This window comes from Ursus maritimus, unplaced genomic scaffold (genome assembly GCF_017311325.1).
Source record: "Ursus maritimus isolate PB19 unplaced genomic scaffold, ASM1731132v1 scaffold_9, whole genome shotgun sequence".
In the NCBI taxonomy this organism is placed as follows: Eukaryota; Metazoa; Chordata; class Mammalia; order Carnivora; family Ursidae; genus Ursus; species Ursus maritimus.
In genome coordinates, this window is record NW_024427107.1 from 70,890,085 (window position 1) to 70,909,641 (window position 19,557).

The following is a 19,557-nucleotide window of genomic DNA, read 5'->3' on the forward strand; positions in this document are numbered from 1 at the left end:
GCTTCATAAAGCGGTGCAAGTGTAAGCGCTAATGCACCGCGAGTAAGGATTCGTGGAAATGAATATGACCTAAATCACCAGGGTGCGACAGCAATGTGGAGCCCCAAGTTATTCTAGGCGACAGACGGCTCTCCCCTAGTCCCCGCCCGCGCCCGAGCGCTTCTGGGCGGAGCTCGGCCGCAGGGCCGGGGCGGGGCTGGGGCGCCGGCAACGTGCTGACGTCAGGGCGTGTGGACGCCCAACGCGGCGTCCAGCGCGCAGCTGGGCCGGCGGTGGCTGCTGTCGCTGGCTTCGTTGCGTGAGCCGCGGGGTCTGCGTCCGCTCCCTTGGCCTTTCGCCTTTCGCCTGGTCCGGGTCTCCGCGGCCCGGCGCCAGCTCGCCATGGTGCGGTCGGCGCGCCCTGCGCGGCCCCGCTGAGCCTCCGTCTGGCGGCGAGCGCGGCTCGGGGTCACCATGCCTACCCGTGAGTGTCCGGCCGAGGGTCGGGCCGGGCGGGGGACGTTGGGAGGCGGCGGCCAGCTCGGCGCGCACTCCGGGGTGGCCCGCTGCGGCGGCGGGGAAGCCGGCTCAGGCGGGGGAGAGCCAGGAAGTGCCCTCGACCCGCCGAGTTACTTTCGTTTCGGCTTAGCCATCCGCGGGGTGGCGTGAGCCCGTTGCACGGACGGGGAAACTGAGGCCCGAGCGTTAAGGACGCTAGGCTAGTAAGTGGCTGAGCTGGAGCAGCCTAGACCTGTGGGACTTCACAAAGTCCAAGCTCTTTCCCCAGCCCTCTACAGAGCCAGGGGGAACTTTGTGGAAATGCTGAAAATAACTGCGGTCGCGTCACCTACTCACTTCCTCAGGAACCAGGCATGGCCTGGTGGGACGCACGGTTCTCGGGGATCTGGGCCTGGCCTAGAGTCCCTCCTCGAGGCGCTCGAAGTTACCGCAGCCTTGACTTTCTCCCTGTCCGTAACGCGCCGGGGTGGCTGAAGTAGGTGCTCTTTCGGGAACTTGTTAGGCGTATGTGCCCCAAAGCGTGGCTGTTGGAGCACCTGCTTCAGATTCACCTGGCTGCTGGTTAAAAATGCTGTTTAGGGTTCCTCCCTCCGCACACTGTGTAAGACTCTGCAGCTTGGGCCCTGGAATCTGCGTGTATAGTAAGTGGCATTAGTGTTATTGAGGGACTCTAAAGTTTGAAAAACACTGAATGTTGGGGACACTTGGACAAACTGGGCAGGACAGTATTAACTAACGACACATTTCAGAACGACCCAGAGAATTGCAATGTGACTTTAAACCCAGTGGCCCATAGATATCTGTTATCTGTGCAAACTAAGGAGACTCCCTAATCTTGGGCAGGAGGAAACAGGATGATTGATTAGAGATTGTTTTCAGTTAGGGCTCTTTTGAGTAAGTGTTCCCTATTGTAAAATCTGTAAACACTTGTAAATACGCTCCCAATTAGCTCACATTTCTTTGAATTCGTAACTCTTCACTGTCCTTATTTTGGTAGACATACGGGACACTGAATTTCCAGGTCAGCTTCAAATGCATGTTTTGTCTACGGGTGGGTAAAGAGGAATTATTTCTGGGTATTAAAAAGGTTTATGTAATGCTGTGAACGATCTTGATGAAAAGATTACTTTTAACTGCTTCTACATGTGTAAGGTGGATTTTGTTTTCTGAACACAGTGATGTGTGTCCTTAACTCATGGTCTTGAATTTTGTATTCATTTACTATGCCAGCAGTTTATATTTTCATTGTATGCCTCTAGGCTAGAGGAATATCATCAGAATTATAATTACTATTTCTGAATTCATGTCATTCAGGAATATTTGAGATTAGCATTGTGCTAGTCTTACAGTCTGAGAAAGGAAAAGGAGGGAATAAACACCAGTTCTTGCAAGTTAAGACTTCAAATGGAGGGGCGCCTGGGTGGCACAGCGGTTGGGCGTCTGCCTTCGGCTCAGGGTGTGATCCCGGCGATCTCGGATCGAGTCCCACATCAGGCTCTTCTGCTGTGAGCCTGCTTCTTCCTCTCCCACTCCCCCTGCTTGTGTTCCCTCTCTCGCTGGCTGTCTCTATCTCTGTCGAATAAATAAATAAAATCTTTAAAAAAAAAAAAAAAGACTTCAAATGGAATTTTTTGGTAAAGTGGCAAGATAAGTATGTTATGAAATTAAACAGATTCTTAGTTCTAAGATTAGCTTCATGGAGTGGATTTAGGAAACTTGTTTCTTTTAGAATACATGATTTACAATGCAAAATGAACCATACTGTATTTGCATAATTAAGAATGCAGATTTTATGACCTGGTTGGAAGGCAAGTGAAATGTTTGAATTATCTATCATGACTGTTGTTAATATTTATTATGGTACAGTTTCTGTGATTGCATGAAAGTGTGGTACCAGCTGGTAGTACCCCTGTGAAGTGGTGTTCATGTTGCCTTTTGTCTCCTTTTATGGCCAGAACCACCAAAAATTGCTGTGATTGCTGCGGTAGTTCAGCGGACAGTAGTACTTCTCAGAAACTCTGCATGTAGAATAAATTTCAACATAAGCAGAGACAGCAAAATTATTATTTTCTTTAGGAATTTCTTTTTCCTCTTTGGGGATGTTTTTAGGAAGAAATCTCTCCAAATAAACTTTTTTTTTTTTAAATGTCAAATGAGTTCAGAGGCTCATTTGTAAGCCCAGCCAGTTAATCCTTAAGGCTTCAGTGAATAAATGTAATGCTTTTCTGTTGGAGGTGATCACTAGGGTCTCTCAGAGCCTATAATTCTGAAAGTGACCCTTGCTCCAGGTCTAGAATTATTCTATTGCGGTTTTGTTGCTTATTTGGAATAACGATACTCTCAGTCATTGAAAGGTGTTAATAAGCAGAATCTGATGGAGCGTGATATACCCCTGTAGGCTAAGCAGTTGCATTATGTCATGAATGGTAGCTTCATTGGAATTATTTTGAAGAGCCATAAACTCTTTTTCAGAAAGCAACTACCTGGAAGGACGCCTGACTGGAAGCCACTGCGACAGAGGAGCAGTTCTGTGGTTATGTCACTATATTCAGCCAGTAGTTTGCAATAATCACTAAGCACAGATTTTAAGAGTGTTTCACTAAATGATCTTTTCAAACCTATAAACCTATAATTTGATACATCATTTCTCTAAAGGCCTTTATTTCTTCCTGTAGTTTCAAAGGACCATTAAGAAACATTTTGATGTTAAAGATTTTCAAACCCTGAATAAGAATTTGAGTGGAAGAAATGTTAAAGCTTCTTAATCCAATGATTTTCTTTCCTTTTTCATATCAGGAGACTGAGACTCTGTAAGTTTCAGTAACTTGGCTAGGGTCACACACAGGATAGAACCAGGACTTGAATTCTGATCTCCTCCCTATACTCCTTAACCACAAGGAGCATAGATGAGGTTTATTTTTGGTTTTCCAGCACTAAGTTGATCATAGTTTACCCTCTTCCCCCACTTTTTTCTCTGAGGTGACATGAAGACAAAAGTAAGCTTAGCCAAATCTTAAGTCAGACATGTGAACTTACAAGAAAATTTAACGTTTTTGCCTTTGCTTCTGTCTTGTCACAGGACTCTGGGAAAAAAAGGCTGAGGATTTCACTGACGTGCTCAGTAGATATTTGGTTGTATAGGCACAGACTTCCTTTTTAGTAAACTACTTATGTGAAAGGGATTCCATAGCTGACAGTTTGCCTAAAAATAGGTCCAGTAAAATGTGCTCTTTTTTGATCTACGTAAAGGTATTGTGTATGGCTAAGAGGAACTGAAACTCTTAACCATTGTTGTAAATAACTACTTTCAGTAATTTGTGGTTAAGGCTTTCTTTTCTCACTTAGATGTTGGCATTGATACCTGGTCAGATTTGTTAGGCTATGGCAATGTGGTCATTCCAAGTTTGTTTTTTCCCACTGATGGGGCTGATTATAGTTGATTTATTTTTCAGCCCATTCTTATGAAAGAGGTACAGAATACTGATGAATTGTAAAGTAAAAGGTGGATGCTGGTTGAAGTGTTTCCATTTAGAAATGCATTACAAGCAAATGACCTATTCCTGGCTTGGGATCCTTTTGTGTTCATTTGTTCTCTGTGCCCCTCCTCGCCCTTCCACCCAGTACCTATGTGTACTGCCAGAGTTACAGCTAAAGAATTTTCTTACAGTGACCTTTGGCTTGACACTGGTTTACTACCAGATCTCATCTTTCAGTCTGTTCCCACTCATGGGACACATGACATTAGAGATGATGTGGGAGATAAGGCTGGAGGAGATAGGAGCCAGAATTTGAAGGATTTATATGCCATGCAGTGAATGTGACTATAATTGTGTTCAGGCTGTCACAATCACAGTAACAGTGACTGTCCTTTTTATAGGCATACTAGCCATTTCCAGCGTACTGATCACGTTATGAAAACTGAAAACTTGCTATTAGTAATAGAGAATTAATGATTGAATACTGTTGTGTGCCAGGCAGGATACTTTGTGCTTTACATGAATTATCTTATTATGTTTTCCTTTGTGGGAGTCCCTATTTGACATAGAAATAGAAATAGAGAGATTAAAGTTCAAGAAGTTAAGTAACTTGCCTAATGACAGTAAATGGTAGGATTGGGATCAGAACTAGATGCGTCTGACTTCAGAGTCCCAGTTCTTTTTTGTACTACACTGCTCTGAGCCAGGCAGGATTGAATCTACCAGATACCATCAGTTTCTTTTAACACCATTACTTTTGCTTAGCGCTGTGCTTAATTACATAATAGGTGCTTGGTAAATGTTGAATAAATGAATGATTGACTCCTGACTGAAGTCACAGAAGTTATTCTTTAGATATCAACACCTGAAATAAACTTTTTTCCATTAAAACACTGTTAATAAGAGTTCTATAATTTATTATTAGGTTCTTAGCAAGCCTGCCTATAACATTTGTGAGGCCTGAGTCAGGAATACAATGGAAGCTTGCAAATCATAGTCTTAATCAGGTTTTCTCAAACTTTGCTCTATTGATGTCTTGGATTGGATAATTTTTTGTTTGGGAGGTACAGGGCTGTTGTGTGCTTTGTGATATGGTTAGCAGAAACTCTGGCTTTTACCCACTAGAGGCTCATAGTAAATTCCCCTGTTCCGCAAAGTCTTAACTGTCAAAACTCTCCAGACATTGCCAAATGCCCCCTGGGGGTCATAATTGTCCCTGGGTTGAGAACCACTGGTTTAAAGATAGAAATGTTGTAGATCAGGCTGTGCCTGCCGCCAGGTGGCCTGCTTTCCCATCTGGGGTCCCTGCAGCCTGCTCCCCAGAGATTGCTTTCTCAACCTGAAGGCCCAAAGAAGGATGCAGGGCTGATCAAGAGTCAGCAGTGACCTGTTGGGTCAGGGCAGGGTCTTTCCTGACCCTGAATTGGGGTTGACCCTGTCACACTCCTTCAGGGAGCCTGGGCAGCTTCCCCTTTGTCCATACCTCGCTTTTCTATCTCAGGATTTCCACAATTCCAAGCGCGTCGCAAAGCTGTACTACTGGGATAAAGAGGTAGGTGGGGGAGTAAGCCCAGCGTTCTGGGGAACTCACCTGCCATTGAGGGTGATTTGGAGTGAACAGCTTGAAACAAAAACAACTTCGGCCATCCTTCGCTGGCTGTCTAGGTAGTTGTTTTCAGTGTTGCCTCTCTGTCCCCTCCTCAGCCCAGAGAGCCCTCTAAAAGAAAAAAAAAAGTCCTTTGTTTTGGGGGGCAGAGGCCCCCCCCCCTTTTTTTTCCTGAGTCAAAAATGAAGGTCCTAGTTCTTAGGGGAAAGCTACATTTTACCCATCACATAGCTCTGCTGTGGTATGGAATGACCCAGTTGTTAATGGGATTTCTGTAGGAATGGGATGGATCTCAGAGGACAAATCTGGTTTCATGTACTCTGTCATGCTCTCCCTTTGCATATTTGTCTGCTGCTGCCTTCCTTTAGGTATCATTAGATAACATGATTCCAATTTTTATTAAAGAAGAAATCACTACGCAGGTATTTTTATTTTATTTTTTTGGTGCGAAAAGGTGGTTTAATTAAAGCACCGAGACAGGACCCACGAACAGTAAAAGCTGCTAACATAGGTATTTTTATTGTATTTCTGAATCATACAGTCTTTCTGTATGAACAACCGGTTCTGTTACATATTCCACTTTAAACGCCTTTGGAGGTGCCCCTCCCTGTGTAGGAAATGAGTACCTCTTTATCCTATAGTGATAATAGAAAGGTTTTTATTGATAACATTGAAGGAAACTGGTCCCTGACATTTTCAGAAATGGAGAGGAGGGCACAGAAAATCCCACTGTGGCCCCCACCACTTGAAGGAGGAAAGGGCAGACCGGTAGCTAAGATGAGCTGTTTGTCTAGGTTAGGGATTCTTAAGTATTTTTGCAAAATGAACCCTGTTGAGAATCTGATGAACACCATGATTATTCTTCCCCAGAAAATGCAGATTTTAACACAAAGTTTTGCATATAGTTTCAAGAGATTCAAAAGCATACCGAGATGTATCCCCTGGAAGAATGGAATCAGCTAGAGTGACCATTCTTTGGCCAAAAGCTTTGTAATTCAGGTTGTAGAAGAATATCATTATTTGCCAAAAATATCATTTATTTTTTAAAGATTCAGAAGAGTTTCTGTCTAGTTCTAATTTTTGTTTTTAAATTTAAAAAATGTTTGTATATTTTATATGTATTTTCTATACTTGTATATATGTTACATTTGTATATGTTTATATATATTCTAAGTACTTTTTTAAAAAAAGATTTATTTATTTAAGAGAGGGTGAGCGTGAGCAGAGGGAGGGGCAGAGAGAGAGGGAGACAAGTAGACTGCCTGCGGAGTGGGGAGCCCCACGCAGGGCTCAGTTCCAGGACCCTGAGATCATGACCTGAGCTGGAATCAAGAGTTGGATGCTTAACCGACTGAGCCACCCAGGTGCCCCATTCTGCATACTTTTTTCTTCTACATTATTTCCCCCTAATCTTTTACATTACATTTTTATTATTTTTTATTATGTTTTCTTACCTCTCTGCTAGCCTAATGAAACCTTTTAATTATAATGTAGATGAATATTTAGTAAGACTTTTCTAAATTCAGTGTATATGAAGAGAGTTAATTTAGGAATTGTAGATCACCAGAGAGGGAACGTAAGAAAAGGAAAAATGAAATTGACTCGAATTTTATAGCTATAAAGAACATTTAATGCAATCATTAAGAAAAAGGTTAAACTGAGTGGGTTAAGTACGCCATTCAGCTGGGTAATGGTGTGCTACTAGAATACTGGATGGGTGTTCGCAACTACATATCTTCATACTGCCTTCATAGGGGTTAGAAGTCTGTGGGATAGAAGTGTTACAAAAATCTGTGGTTAAAGATTTAAAGAATGTAAAGTTAATACCAAATATTTTTTAAAAATCAATATTTGTAGTATTTACACAAACCAGAAACAAAACGCCAATCCTGTGTGGTTAAAACATACACCTATGCTTATAAAAGTCTAGGTACAAACAGTTGATAAAGATTTGGGGGGAAATGACTAAATTTCATTAATAAGGAAATGCTAATTAAAAGCTGAAATCATTTTTGGATTGTCAGATTACCAAAGACTTTTTAATAATAACAACAGGTAAAGGTGGTGAGGCATGGTACTAAAGGCAGAAGTTTAGGGGCACCTGGGTGGCTCAGTTGGTTAGGCGTCTGCCCTCCTCATGGGTCATGATCTCAGAGGTCATGAATGATTTTTATTTTATTTTTGTTTTTCAGATTTTCTATAGTTAGCATATATTCTACAATCAGAAAAAAGGTGCTTCAGGTTTTTTACAGCTTTAACAGAATTTTTTTAAAAAATTAAAAAAAAAAAACTGAAATGAAACAATAAAGTATTGCCCTGAGCTGGCTTTTCCTTTAGCCCACAGAAAAGAATTTTGATTATTTGATCAAATAGTATTGACTGTATTTAGGAAACCATTGCCTTTGTTGTGTGATCACTGTTGCTATTATATGCTAGGTGATGTAAAATTCTGTGAGTTACTTTGAGCAGTGGTTGGTGAATAATGTTGCTTTTGAATAGGAAGTAAAATAATGGAGCTATTTTTTTTAACATTGGTATTTTATTCTGAAAGGAGGAAGAAATAATCTGATTTATTAAGTGATGGTTTCAATCATGAAAACCTGAAAGGTTGAGATGAATCATTATGTGTGGGTTCCGTTTATTGGGAGTTTGCGGGTGTTTTATTATTTTTGTGTGTGTGTGGAACAGTTGTGTGTTGTAGAATGAACACAATTCTAGGCAAGTATGAATGTTGGAGGTTCTTCCTATGATTAATATGTCAAACCTGTCAAAATTGTCTCATCACTTGTATTTGTCAAGTTCATTCAGTTCTTGAGATGACTGTGCTCTCGCATATGCTCTAAAGCAAACAGGAGCTACTATAAATTTTCCTCTTTGCATGGAGGCTGTCATTTTCTTCCTTTTGCATATATATTTACTGCTCTTTAGCTTCAGGTATTATGAGATAGCATGATTCTATTTTTATTCAGGAGGAATCACTCAGGTTTTTTTCATTGCACTTCTGAATTAAAAGTTTGCTCTATTCTAAAATTAGGCATTAAATCTTTTGCTATACAGTCTTCAAGAAGGCTTGGCTGTCTGAATGCTTTTTATTTATTTATTTTGTTTTTTATTCTTGGTAGGTTATTCAGCTGTACCTTTTTCTTTTCAGTACCTGAACTCCATGATATTCCTGCTGCGGTAGTTTTCTGGGTAATGCTAAGTGTTCTTCACACCCCTGGTATTTAATTGGCTTTTTGAACAGCTGTCTTGGCACTTTGCTACAAAGTTCTCTGTGCTGTGGTTGCACTTAAACTTTAAATGGATCTCTCTCCTGCTGGGCAGAGAAAATGAAATATAAGGTCAAATTTGCCATTGTCAATTCCTGGAGCTTCATAAACTTTGCAGAAGGTACTGTGTCAGGCTGAAGGATTGGCCTAGAAATTGAAATGAGTGGCTCACTTATGACATATGACTTAAATGGATTTTTGAACTTAGTTACAAGTATTTTTACTAAGTGTTTGTTGTATTAAGTGGAAACTCAGGGATACTTAGATGCAGTAGAATTTATGTTAATTGTGCTTTAGAGGTAGAAATAGTTTGTGAACATCAGCATGTTGTAAGGACAAGATAGTTGCCTCTTAGATTATTACCATGTGCTATAAATATGGTTCCAGGAGGGCTTCTGCAGAGAGAAGAGCACTGCAGGGGATGCACAGTAGCAGGGATTTGGGGCCTAAGTCCTCTGCGTTTCTCCTGTTCTCTTAGCTGGGCTCTACTGTGTGGACTTCAGCAGACCAGTTTCTTCTTTGCTTTGCAGCCCCAAGTAGAAACAGACTTAAGGGATTTGTGTACTCCTTGGTACCTTTGCTCTCAGTTTCATCCTGGTTCTTTGCTTGGTCTTCTAAGGATGAGAGCACCTTTGGAAAGCTGTCCCAGGCTTGTCTTACTGCACCAGGTTCATGAAGTGTAGCAGTTCGCGTGCAGGAAGAGAGTGATGGACGCCTGTTCCAGGTCAGTCTGTTTATACTTCCTTTACAAAAGCTCCGTTCCCTGGCACAGGATTCTCTTTGTTAGTTTCTGAGAATTCCATGTTGTTCTTGATCCACATTGGCGGGTGGCACAGGGGAAGCTTGAGCTACCTTTAGAGCTAAAATTTCCGAAGTGTCTTCTGTGGACGTACAATACGGACTGTTCTGTGAGCGGTGGGCTTCTCTACCTGATCCGGCTTCAGCTGGAGTGGCTCTTTTTATTGTGGGATTCTGCATTTGATTTCAGTAGGGAAATAATGTTGGCTGCTTTTAAAAAATTTGAAATGTATTGTCTCACACAGTAGAATATGCCCTCTGACAAAAACATAAAGTCTTTTAGAATCAAAAGCTTAGGAACCTAGGGGTGCCTGGGTGGCTCAGTCGTTAAGCATCTGCCTTCAGCTCAGGGTGTGATCCCGCAGTTCTGGAATCGAGCCCCGCATCGGGCTCCCTGCTCCTGTGGGAGCCTGCTTCTTCCTCTCCCACTCCCCCTGCTTGTGTTCCCTCTCTCACTGGCTGTCTCTCTCTCTGTCAAATAAATAAATAAAATCTTAAAAAAAAAAAAAAAAAAAAAAAAAAGCTTAGGAACCTAGAGGCAAAAACCAAAGCCATTTGAACTGCTGGTGTCTCACCTGTTCTGCTCTGATGATGTTCAGGAATGGGGTTGTCTAATCTCTCCTTGTAGTCCTTGCAGTCATATGCGCTGTCATTGTGCTCTTGGAGTCACTTCTCAGCTTTTCTGGTGTTCCGTTTGGATTTTTCTTGGGGATTCAATATTCAGCAAGTTATTTTAGTGTCTACATGTGCACTGCTCGGTGGGGAATATAGAGATGAATAAAGCAGTCTGTGGCGTTAAGAAGTCTATAGAACCTTGTGTAGATGGCTGTAACACAAAGAAGGAAATGGTGTTGTGGAGTTTAGGGGAGAGACCGCAGGGTAATTTTGAGTGGAAGATGGCATCAGAAGCCTGGGGAGTCATAGGAGAAGCATGGATTTGAGGAAAGTGTTTGGGATAAGTCAAAGAGGTGGAAATAACCAGCAGCCAGTTGAAGTAAGTTATTGGTACTGGGGAAAGTGAAGTCTTTAAGGCTGTGTGTGTGTGTGTGTGTGTGTGTGTGTGTGTGTGTTTGGTAATTTTGTCTTAACACATTCAATCCCTACTATGTGTCAGTTTTTATAGACACTGGGGACGCAGCAGTATCCTCATGCTGGACAGGATGAACATTATTGTGGATGTCATGCCCACTCTCTTGAAGCTTATTAGTCTGGTGGAGGAGACAAGTCAAGAGCACATAATTACACTGACCAGACAGGGAGCTTTATAAACACCTATCCTTGTTTCCTTTGCCACCATTTGTAGTTTTTGATACAGTGCTTGGCCTATGGTACAAATTCCTTGTATATTTGTAGAATGACTCAGATTACTAAAAGAGAAACACTGGTTGCTATGGAAACATCAGTGAGGTTGGAAGGAGAACAGGTAGAGGTATTTAAGTACAGTAGTCTGAGTGATGGGCTTTGGACTTGGGTGATGGCGGTGGGGTAGATTGCAGTGGACCAGTCTGTATACTGCTGGGGAAGTACAGTTGACAGAATTAATTGGTTGAGACATGGAGGGAGAAGGAGGAGTTGGGATTCATTCTGAAGGTTCAGGCTTGGTTGTTTGGGCAAATTGCTCTTGGGACTTTCTGGAGGAAGAGCAATTGGGGAAATTAAGATGGAATGTGAGTCCATTTTAGGATGTGGTGTGTGATACCTGAAAGGACATTCAGAGTGCATTTGTAGGAATTGACACTGGGCAAAGTTACTAAAGGATAGGCTGTAAAGACAAAAGAGGCTGAGGGCACATCCTTGAGGAACATGTCCTTTTAAGGATCAAATAGGCAGAGGAACCAAAGAGGGAGCAGGTGGGGCATTACTAAAACAAATACCACCATGATAAATGCGTGACAAGAACTGTGTAAGACTCACATGGCAGTCCATTTGTTTATAGTAGCATTTGAAACATTCCAGTATAGCAAGAAGAGAAAGAACAAAGCTAGACAGTCTCTCATTGTTTGATCTGATGCTATGACAATAATTTATGAAGTGTTAGAAAAAAATCTTACTTTAAAGCTTAGGTATCTAAAGATGGTTGTATGTCTTAACCATGGTATGTACTGTCCTGTACTTATGTCCTGAACTGTCTCGTACTGCTTTTTAGCTGGGGGAAGAGATTGTCGTACTATATTTAGTTAAGAGGATGTATGCTGTTCTATAACTCCTGGGTAGACATGCATACTTGTGCAGTTTGCAAATAGAAATTAAGGCAGCTCCACATATGTGATCTAAAATATTTCATGTAGAACTGAACTATTAACTTATCTTGCTGTGTTTTGTGGAGTTTCATTATTATGTGTATTTGTGAAAGAATTGAATGATTTGCTGGCGGCAGATAGAACTTGCTGATGAACTGCTTTATCTCACAGAAGTGAGAGGCATCAGGCACTTGAGCTGTCACATGAGCGCCTCTGTTAGCTCTTTTGAGCGCTCGGCCCGATTTTCTCCCCTTACACAGCTAATCCTCCCCTTTTTTTTTCCCTCTCTGTCCATTCTTTCCCGTGTATTTACTCAGTGTAACTCAGTAAGCAGCCTCTGTTCTCTTTTTCAGCAGCACAGAAATATTGCTGCTCTTTTTGTTGCCGGCCCTGATAGGGTACAGCAACATGCTAGTTAAGGGCTGAACAATTTAAAAAATGTTTAATTCCGGCATAGTTAACATACAGTGTTATATTAGTTTCAGGTGTACAGTACAGTGACTCAGCAAATCAGTACATCACCCAGTGCTCATCAAGGCAAGTGCACCCCTTAAACCCCATCACCTATTTAAGCCATCCCCGTGTCCACCACCTCTAGTAACCCCATCTGTTCTCTTTGGTTAAGAGTCTGTTTCTTGGTTTGTGTCTCTTTTTTTCTCCCTTTGCTCCTTTGTTTTGTTTCTTAAATTCCACATGAGTGAAATCATATGGTATTTGTCTTTCTCTGACTTATTTCACTTATCGTACATAATGCCCTCCAGATCCATCCATGTTGTTGCAAATGGCAAGATTTCATTCTTTTTAATGGCTGAATAATATTCTATTGTATATGTGTGTGTGTTTATGTGTGTATATATCCCATCTTCTTTATTCATCTGTCAGTGGACACTTGGGCTGCTTCCATAATTTGGCTGTTGTAAATAATACTGCAATAAATGTAGAGGTGCGTAAGGGCTGAACAATTTTAAAAGCTCTGTGTCCAGTGATTCTGAGGACATTAGGAAGGGGTGAGTTTAAGTGTGGTTTGGCTGCTGAGCTTTTGTTTGGGCAGCAGTTGATTCCACCAGTGTTAATTTTTTTAACCTAAAATTGTATTTCAACCTTGTTAAACAATTTGAGTATTTCCATAAAAGATAATTTTCCACCGAGTCTTTTGAATTCTCAAGAGTAAATAAGTTTCAGTAGTTGCAGTAATAAAATGAATAGTACAAATCTATACAGATTTACAGGTTCTTTGTGTGTAACAATACAGGAAGTTGCTGGGTTTTTCCTTCCATGCATTAGTAATAATGTCTTATCTTTGAACTTGAGGAAAATTTAGTAATACATTGAAATCTTACAGCATCAGATTTTAGCTTATGATTCATTAAAAAAATATTAGACAAGGTTAGAGTTTTGATTAACCTAAGAATCAGTGTGTAACCATAATGACCATAATGTATGTGTGTAATAAATTAAAAAAGGGACACCTGGGTGGCTCAATCAGTTAAGCATCTGACTTGATTTTGGTGTAGGTCATGATCTCAGGACCCTGAGATCAAGCCCAGCACTGGACTCCATGCGCAGCAGGGAGTCTGCTCGTGATTTTTCTCTCTCTCCCTTTCCTGCTGCCCCTCCCCTTCTCAAATAAATAAATAAATAAAATCTTTAAAAAAATAAAGTAAAAGAAGTCTTAGGCTTTTGATTTAGTGTTACCAAAATCTTGTATATGTCGTGAATACAAAATGGTTAGAGTCTCTGTGCTTTAGTTAGAAGTTTGGGGAGACTGTATCAAACACTGAACCTTGAAGGTTAAAATTAGTAGCTTAATATTTTTTTATTCAACTTTGTACTTAGCAAGGCTTATCAGCAAACCCTATTATTTTGCTATCTTTAAACTTGGGATAAAAAATAACTTAAAATATTCATTCCATTTAGGTACATAATTACAGTGTTACCTGTCTTTTCCTTTACTGTTTAATCAGAAAATTTAATCATCTCAATTCAAATGAAAATTTTCAACATATGGCATAGACACTGTGGGTGTTGTGAAATTTATAAGAAGACTCAGCGCTGTTGTTATATTAAATGTATTTGTTCTAAAAATAATTTTGGAAGTTACAAACATTCCCAACAGATCTAACACTTTGTTATTCTATGACTAATGAGGAAATACGCATTTGTTAAAATCTAAGTATTTGGGGAATTTTAAAGCTGTTTTGAATTTTGCTTGATATAACTCATATCCTACTTGTGAAATAATCAGAAGATATTTAATTAAAAATAACTCATATCAACCTAATTAACTGAGAAACATTTCAGTCATTGCCTGTGGTTCATTCTTTTGCTCATATGAGTGACAAATTACTCTCTTTTGATTTAAGGGTATATTTTTCTAGACTATAGTGCCTTAGTTTGTTTAAGTAGAAATGGTATTTGTCGGTGCTTTTTGAAAAAGAGCTTAGCTAAAAAACTTGAGGAACCCTCATCCCTATCTTTTTCCTTATCTGGCTTTTCACTGTGTACAGTAGGGTAGCAGTAGGGTTTTAAACCATGACCTTAGTATTACAGATACACATTAAGATAACAATAGGTATAAAGAAGGAAAGAATTGATTTTTAAAAACACCTTTATTGAGATATAGTTTGCATCCCAGAAAGTTTACCTGTTTTAAATGTGGAGAAAGACTTGATTTTTACATAAAACAAAAACCTGAACAATTACCTGAGCAGTACTTATAAATATGAATTTCCAGATGCCCCACTTTTTTTCCCTTCCAGATTTGGTTCAGTAAGACTCAACATTTCGATAAATATTAGGAGACTTGGCTAAAATTAAAGATCTGAAATTCCAGTTCTTTTTAATCTCATTGTGAAGAAGAAATTTTTATCTGTGGATTTTTAAACTTAAAGTTTAAGATCATCCAGTATCAGATTACCGTAATCACAATACAGTCATATTAGTGGAGGGGAGAATTCACTGGACTTTTTTCTCTGCCTGCTCAAACTATGATAAAGCAGAGGATTCCCATGTTACAAAGGAATAGTGGGCTGTAGCTTCAAAACCAGAAATTGCTTAGAGTATGGGTTTGCTGCTAGAATTTGGTGAAAGGTTACATAGAATTGCTTCCGTTAGTCTCCTTATTGGTTTTGGGACACTTGTGCTAGAGTGCTGTGTTGTTACAAGCAGAAACTCACAGTGCACAGTGAGTAGGAGAGCTTTGAGGAATCCTAGGCAGCAGTTGTCATTTAGCTGTGAGTTTGTGAACTCTTGGCATTCTCGCCCCCTTTTCCCAATGGTCTAGGGTTCCATGCAGCTCTTGCTTGTAGTATGGTATGCTGATGATTTGCAGTAACTTTTTGGGGAGGCACTCGAAGAGCCTAACAAAAGCAGCTCACTTTTTCATACACATTCTTGTATTCTTAGGGGTATTTTAGAGCTCAGAGTAACTTATAAGTAGGAAAAGAAGATAATTTCTAGAAATGGGATGTTTTGTAATATGACACATTCTCACACTGGGCGTCACTTCTCCATTCTCTGCTATCTGACTTGATTTTTGTACCATGGTAACAGGACTATAGTCTTTTGGCAACCGCGTAATATTTTGACTATGTTGCTTTAGTCTCCATAAACAGAACAGTTCAGATTCGTTTGTTTATTTTGTTTTTAAGCCATCTCAGGAAGATAGTGCAGTGCATAAACTGTTAACGAGCACAGGCTCCTAACTGGATCCAGCATTTCTAGTTGTGTGACCTTGGACACTTACCTTTCTGATTCCCTGTGTGTGACCTGTAAACGTTGATTCATCATAAGATGGTGAGCATAAAGGAAGATAAAACTGGAGTATAGTACTCACATATTTGTTGAAAGCATTCTGAAAGAACCAGACTGACTGATAAGGAATAAGAGCAGGGAATTCCTGGGGTAAATTAGCCATTTGGTTAGGTCTTATGGTTTTCTACTGTATCTTGCACTATATCCATGAAACCAGAATTTGTGTCTTATGGAACGTGCATTTAATATTTGACGTTGTGTTAATTTGCCTAGGGCTGCTGTAACAAAGCACAAGCTGAGTGGCCTAAACAACAAATTTATTGGCTTACAGATCTGGAGATCAGAAGTCTGAAATCAAGGTGTTGGCCAGGTCTTTCTGAGGGCTGTGAGGGAAGGGTGTGTTCCAGGCCTCTCTCCCTGGCTTGTAGATGGTCACCTTCATGTTCACATGGAGTTCTCCCTGTGTGCGTGTCTGTCTCAATTTCACCTCTTTTGCAAGGTACCAGCCATACGGGATTAGGGCCCACTCTGATGACTTGATCCTGATTTAATTACCTCTGCAAGACCCGGTGTCTAAATAAAGTCACATTCTGAGGTGCTGGGATTGAACATAGAAATTTAGGGGGAGTTATGTTGAACCTCTTGATAGATGTGTTTAAGACATGAAAGTGAAAGTTTTTTAGTTAAAATGTTTCCATTTTAAAAACAATGCTTGTCTATTAAACCTTGATGTAAACTGATGGCTTGGTTGCTTTTTCTTTTACCAAGACCAAATATTCATTTACCTAAACTTAAGTATACCTAGCCCCTGAAGAAAATTGGTAGAATTGAGTAAAAATTCTTTCTTTCCATATCTCCATCATTTTGTATGCTTTTGGGATGGGGAAAGAATGTTTGAATCTGAATGACTAGAATATCAAGGAATGAATTACATTCTCTGGAGGCTGACTTCAAGTCATTTTGGCATTTGAATTGATTTGAAAGGAATGGTACACATCTGGTTACTATAGAACTCACTGGTCTACGCTGTACGAAATTTTACTTGTATTCCTTTCCCAAGGCTGCTGTAACAAGGTAGCACAAACTGGGTGGTTTAGGACAGCAGAGTATTCCCACAGTGCTGGAAGTTACAAATTTTGAAATCAAGGTGTGGGCAGGGCCCTGCTCCCCTTGAGGCTCTGAAGAGTCCTTCTTTCCTGGTCTAGCTCTAGTGATTGCTGGCAGTCCTGAGTTTCTTAGCTTGTGGCAGCATCACTCATCTCTTCCTGTCTTCTCCTGGCCTTCCCTGTGTGTCTCCATCTGTCTCTCTTTCATAAGGATACCAGTTATTGATGAAGGGCCTACCCTTATCCAGTATGACTTTGTGCAAAAACTGTTTCCAAACAAGGTCACATTTGTAGGTACTCAGGTTAGGACTTCAGCATATCTTTTTGGGCAACACAGTGCATCCCACAGTATTTGTTCATTGCTTTAAAAAGTTAGCTTTACTTTTCATGTCTCTCTTTAATCCTCAAGTATTCCTGACCAGGAAACGGACACTTTTGTTACCACAGGTTAATGTACTGGAGCCTGACAACTCCGAACTCTCCCACTGTCCTGCTTGTTAAGCTCTTGCCTTTCTTTTCTAGGCAGAGTTAGCCTTCATTTTTGACTTTCTGTTTTAACAGTTTGTTGCAAATTCTTTTTAAAGTTCCTTTTGTCTCATGCTTTCTTTATCAACTCTGATGAGTTATGTTTGAAATGGTTGAACCTACTAGTTTAAAACCTGTAGGGGATTTCACTTCCAGTAATCTTTTGTAATTGGAATGCCTATTACTTCACTATTGAATGCATATTATCGATACCACTTTTTTTTTTTTTAAGGTAGGCTATTCTATATGGATAGAATGGCATGAACAAATGCATGAGAAGGAAAGAGTTTGGGACTTGATTTGAGAGCTGTGAGTATTGACAGTTTTTATTGTGAAAGAGGTGATTTATTTGGGAAGTGAGGCTGAAAAGGTGGAAACTGTGTCCAGGTTTACCTCTAAGACCAGCCTAGCAATGAAGCATAAATAAATGGAGAGATCCCTATTTTGGCAAAGTACAACTGACTCCACTTCTTAAATCTTAACTTATTTTTAAAGATTTTATTTATTTATTTGTCGGGGGGGGGGGGAAGCACAAGCAGGGAGAATGGCAGGCAGAGGGAAAAGCAGGCTCCCCGCTGATCTGGGGATCATGACCTGAGCAGAACAGACCATTAACTGACTGAGCCACCCCAGTGTCCCACTTTTTAAATCTTTAAATAAGTATGTGTATATATAGCTGAAATAGGCTATTAAATCATGTATATTTTATGAAATAAGTGATTTTGGTTTTTGTAGGTATGTTCTGACTGAACTATCTTATAAATTGTCTAATTGTGGATACATTAATCATCTTTCCCATTATATTCGCAGTATATTTCTGACATATAATGAAATATTTCATACTCATATTCTTTCTGTGTTCATTTTGCCTTATAAATTTCACAGCCTTTTTAAAGGCATATGGAAAATGTCAGATTTTTTTTTTTTTCACTTTCACAAACTGGAAATGCCACAGTCAGACAACTTCTGATGAGGAATAAAGGCTGTTTTTTGAGTCTAGGTTTGAACCAAAAATTTCAGTGAACTTTTTTGTTACCTGCATGGCAAGTTAATTTAGAAAGTAAGTATTAAAGAATGAAAATGAGGAAAAAATGGCAGCCTATATCAGCTAGCTAAGGTTAACTAACCTTTGCCAGTGTACAGTGTGGAAAGAACCATGTCCTACAAACCAGTGTATCTTCAGCTTTCCTTAGAAATCAGTGTCCTTTGGGGTGCCTGGGTGGCTCAGTCAGTTGGGTGTCTAATTCTTGATTTCTGTTCTGGTCATGATTTCAGGGTCAGATATGGAGCCCTGGGGCTCCTGGGTGGCTCAGTTGTTGAGCATCTGCCTTCGGCTCAGGGCATGATCCCTGCGTTCTGGGATCGAGCCCCACATCAGGCTCCTCCCCTGGGAGCTTGCTTCTTCCTCTCCCACTCCCCCTGCCTGTGTTCCCTCTTGCTGTCTCTCTCTCTCTCTCTGTCAAATAAATAAATAAAATCTTAAAAAAAAAAAGAAAGAAAGAAAAGAAATGGAGCCCTGCACAGAGTCTGCTTGGGATGTTCTCTCTCCCTGTCCCTCTGCCCCCCACCCCTGCTCACACGTGTTTGTGCTTGCTCTCTCTCAAATAAATTAATAAAATCTTTAAAAAAAAAATCAGTGTCCTTAGACTTACAAGGAAGTGGGAATGGTAGCAAGCATAGGAGAATGAGATAGACTTTGAAATTGTCATTGGTAGATTTAATAGGTTTGTTCTTTCTTTGAGTAATTAAAAATCTGAAGCCTGAAGCAGTGTGAACATTTTTGACATTTAGCTTTTGTTCTAAGTCCCTGTTGACTTGCTTTACTATCATTGGTGTATCCTGCTAAGAGTTGCTTATTCATATACCATAAAAACAGGCCATGGAAAGAATGTTTAGTAGATTGTTTCTCATGAAAACTAAGGACCAGTGTAGGGGTTATTTATTACCAAACTATGATATTAGCTTTTAAATTTTTTTTTGATAATCAGCTTTTTATACCATAAGAATCATTTCTAGATCCTGCCGTCAATAATTTTATATACTCAGAAATGATACTAATTTACATCTAATTAAGAAACTAGGGGCGCCTGGGTGGCTCAGTCATTAAGCATCTGCCTTTGGCTCAGGTCATGATCCTAGCTAGGGTCCTGGGATCAAGCCCTGCATCGGGCTCCCTGCTCAGCGGGAAGCCTGCTTCTCCCTCTCCCACTCCCCTTGCTTGTGTTCCCTCTCTCGCTGTGTCTCTTTCTGTCAAATAAATAAAATCTTTAAAAAAAAAAAAAAAAA

General features: G+C 40.2%; 1 protein-coding gene across 3 annotated transcripts in view; it reads left to right on the forward strand.

Moving 5' to 3' along the window:
• Window positions 1–223: 223 nt before the first annotated feature.
• EFR3A (EFR3 homolog A) overlaps window positions 224–19,557 on the forward strand; it is a 106,181-nt gene continuing 86,847 nt past the window's right edge. For 2 of the 3 annotated variants that reach the window (XM_040625707.1, XM_040625710.1), the window contains exon 1: window positions 224–463. In XM_040625707.1, coding sequence (XP_040481641.1) covers window positions 454–463 — 10 coding nt within the window. In that variant the 5' untranslated portion in view covers window positions 224–453. Of the gene's footprint in view, window positions 464–9,468; window positions 9,574–19,557 lie in introns of all 3 variants that reach the window. The other variant, XM_040625708.1, reaches the window with a different exon arrangement.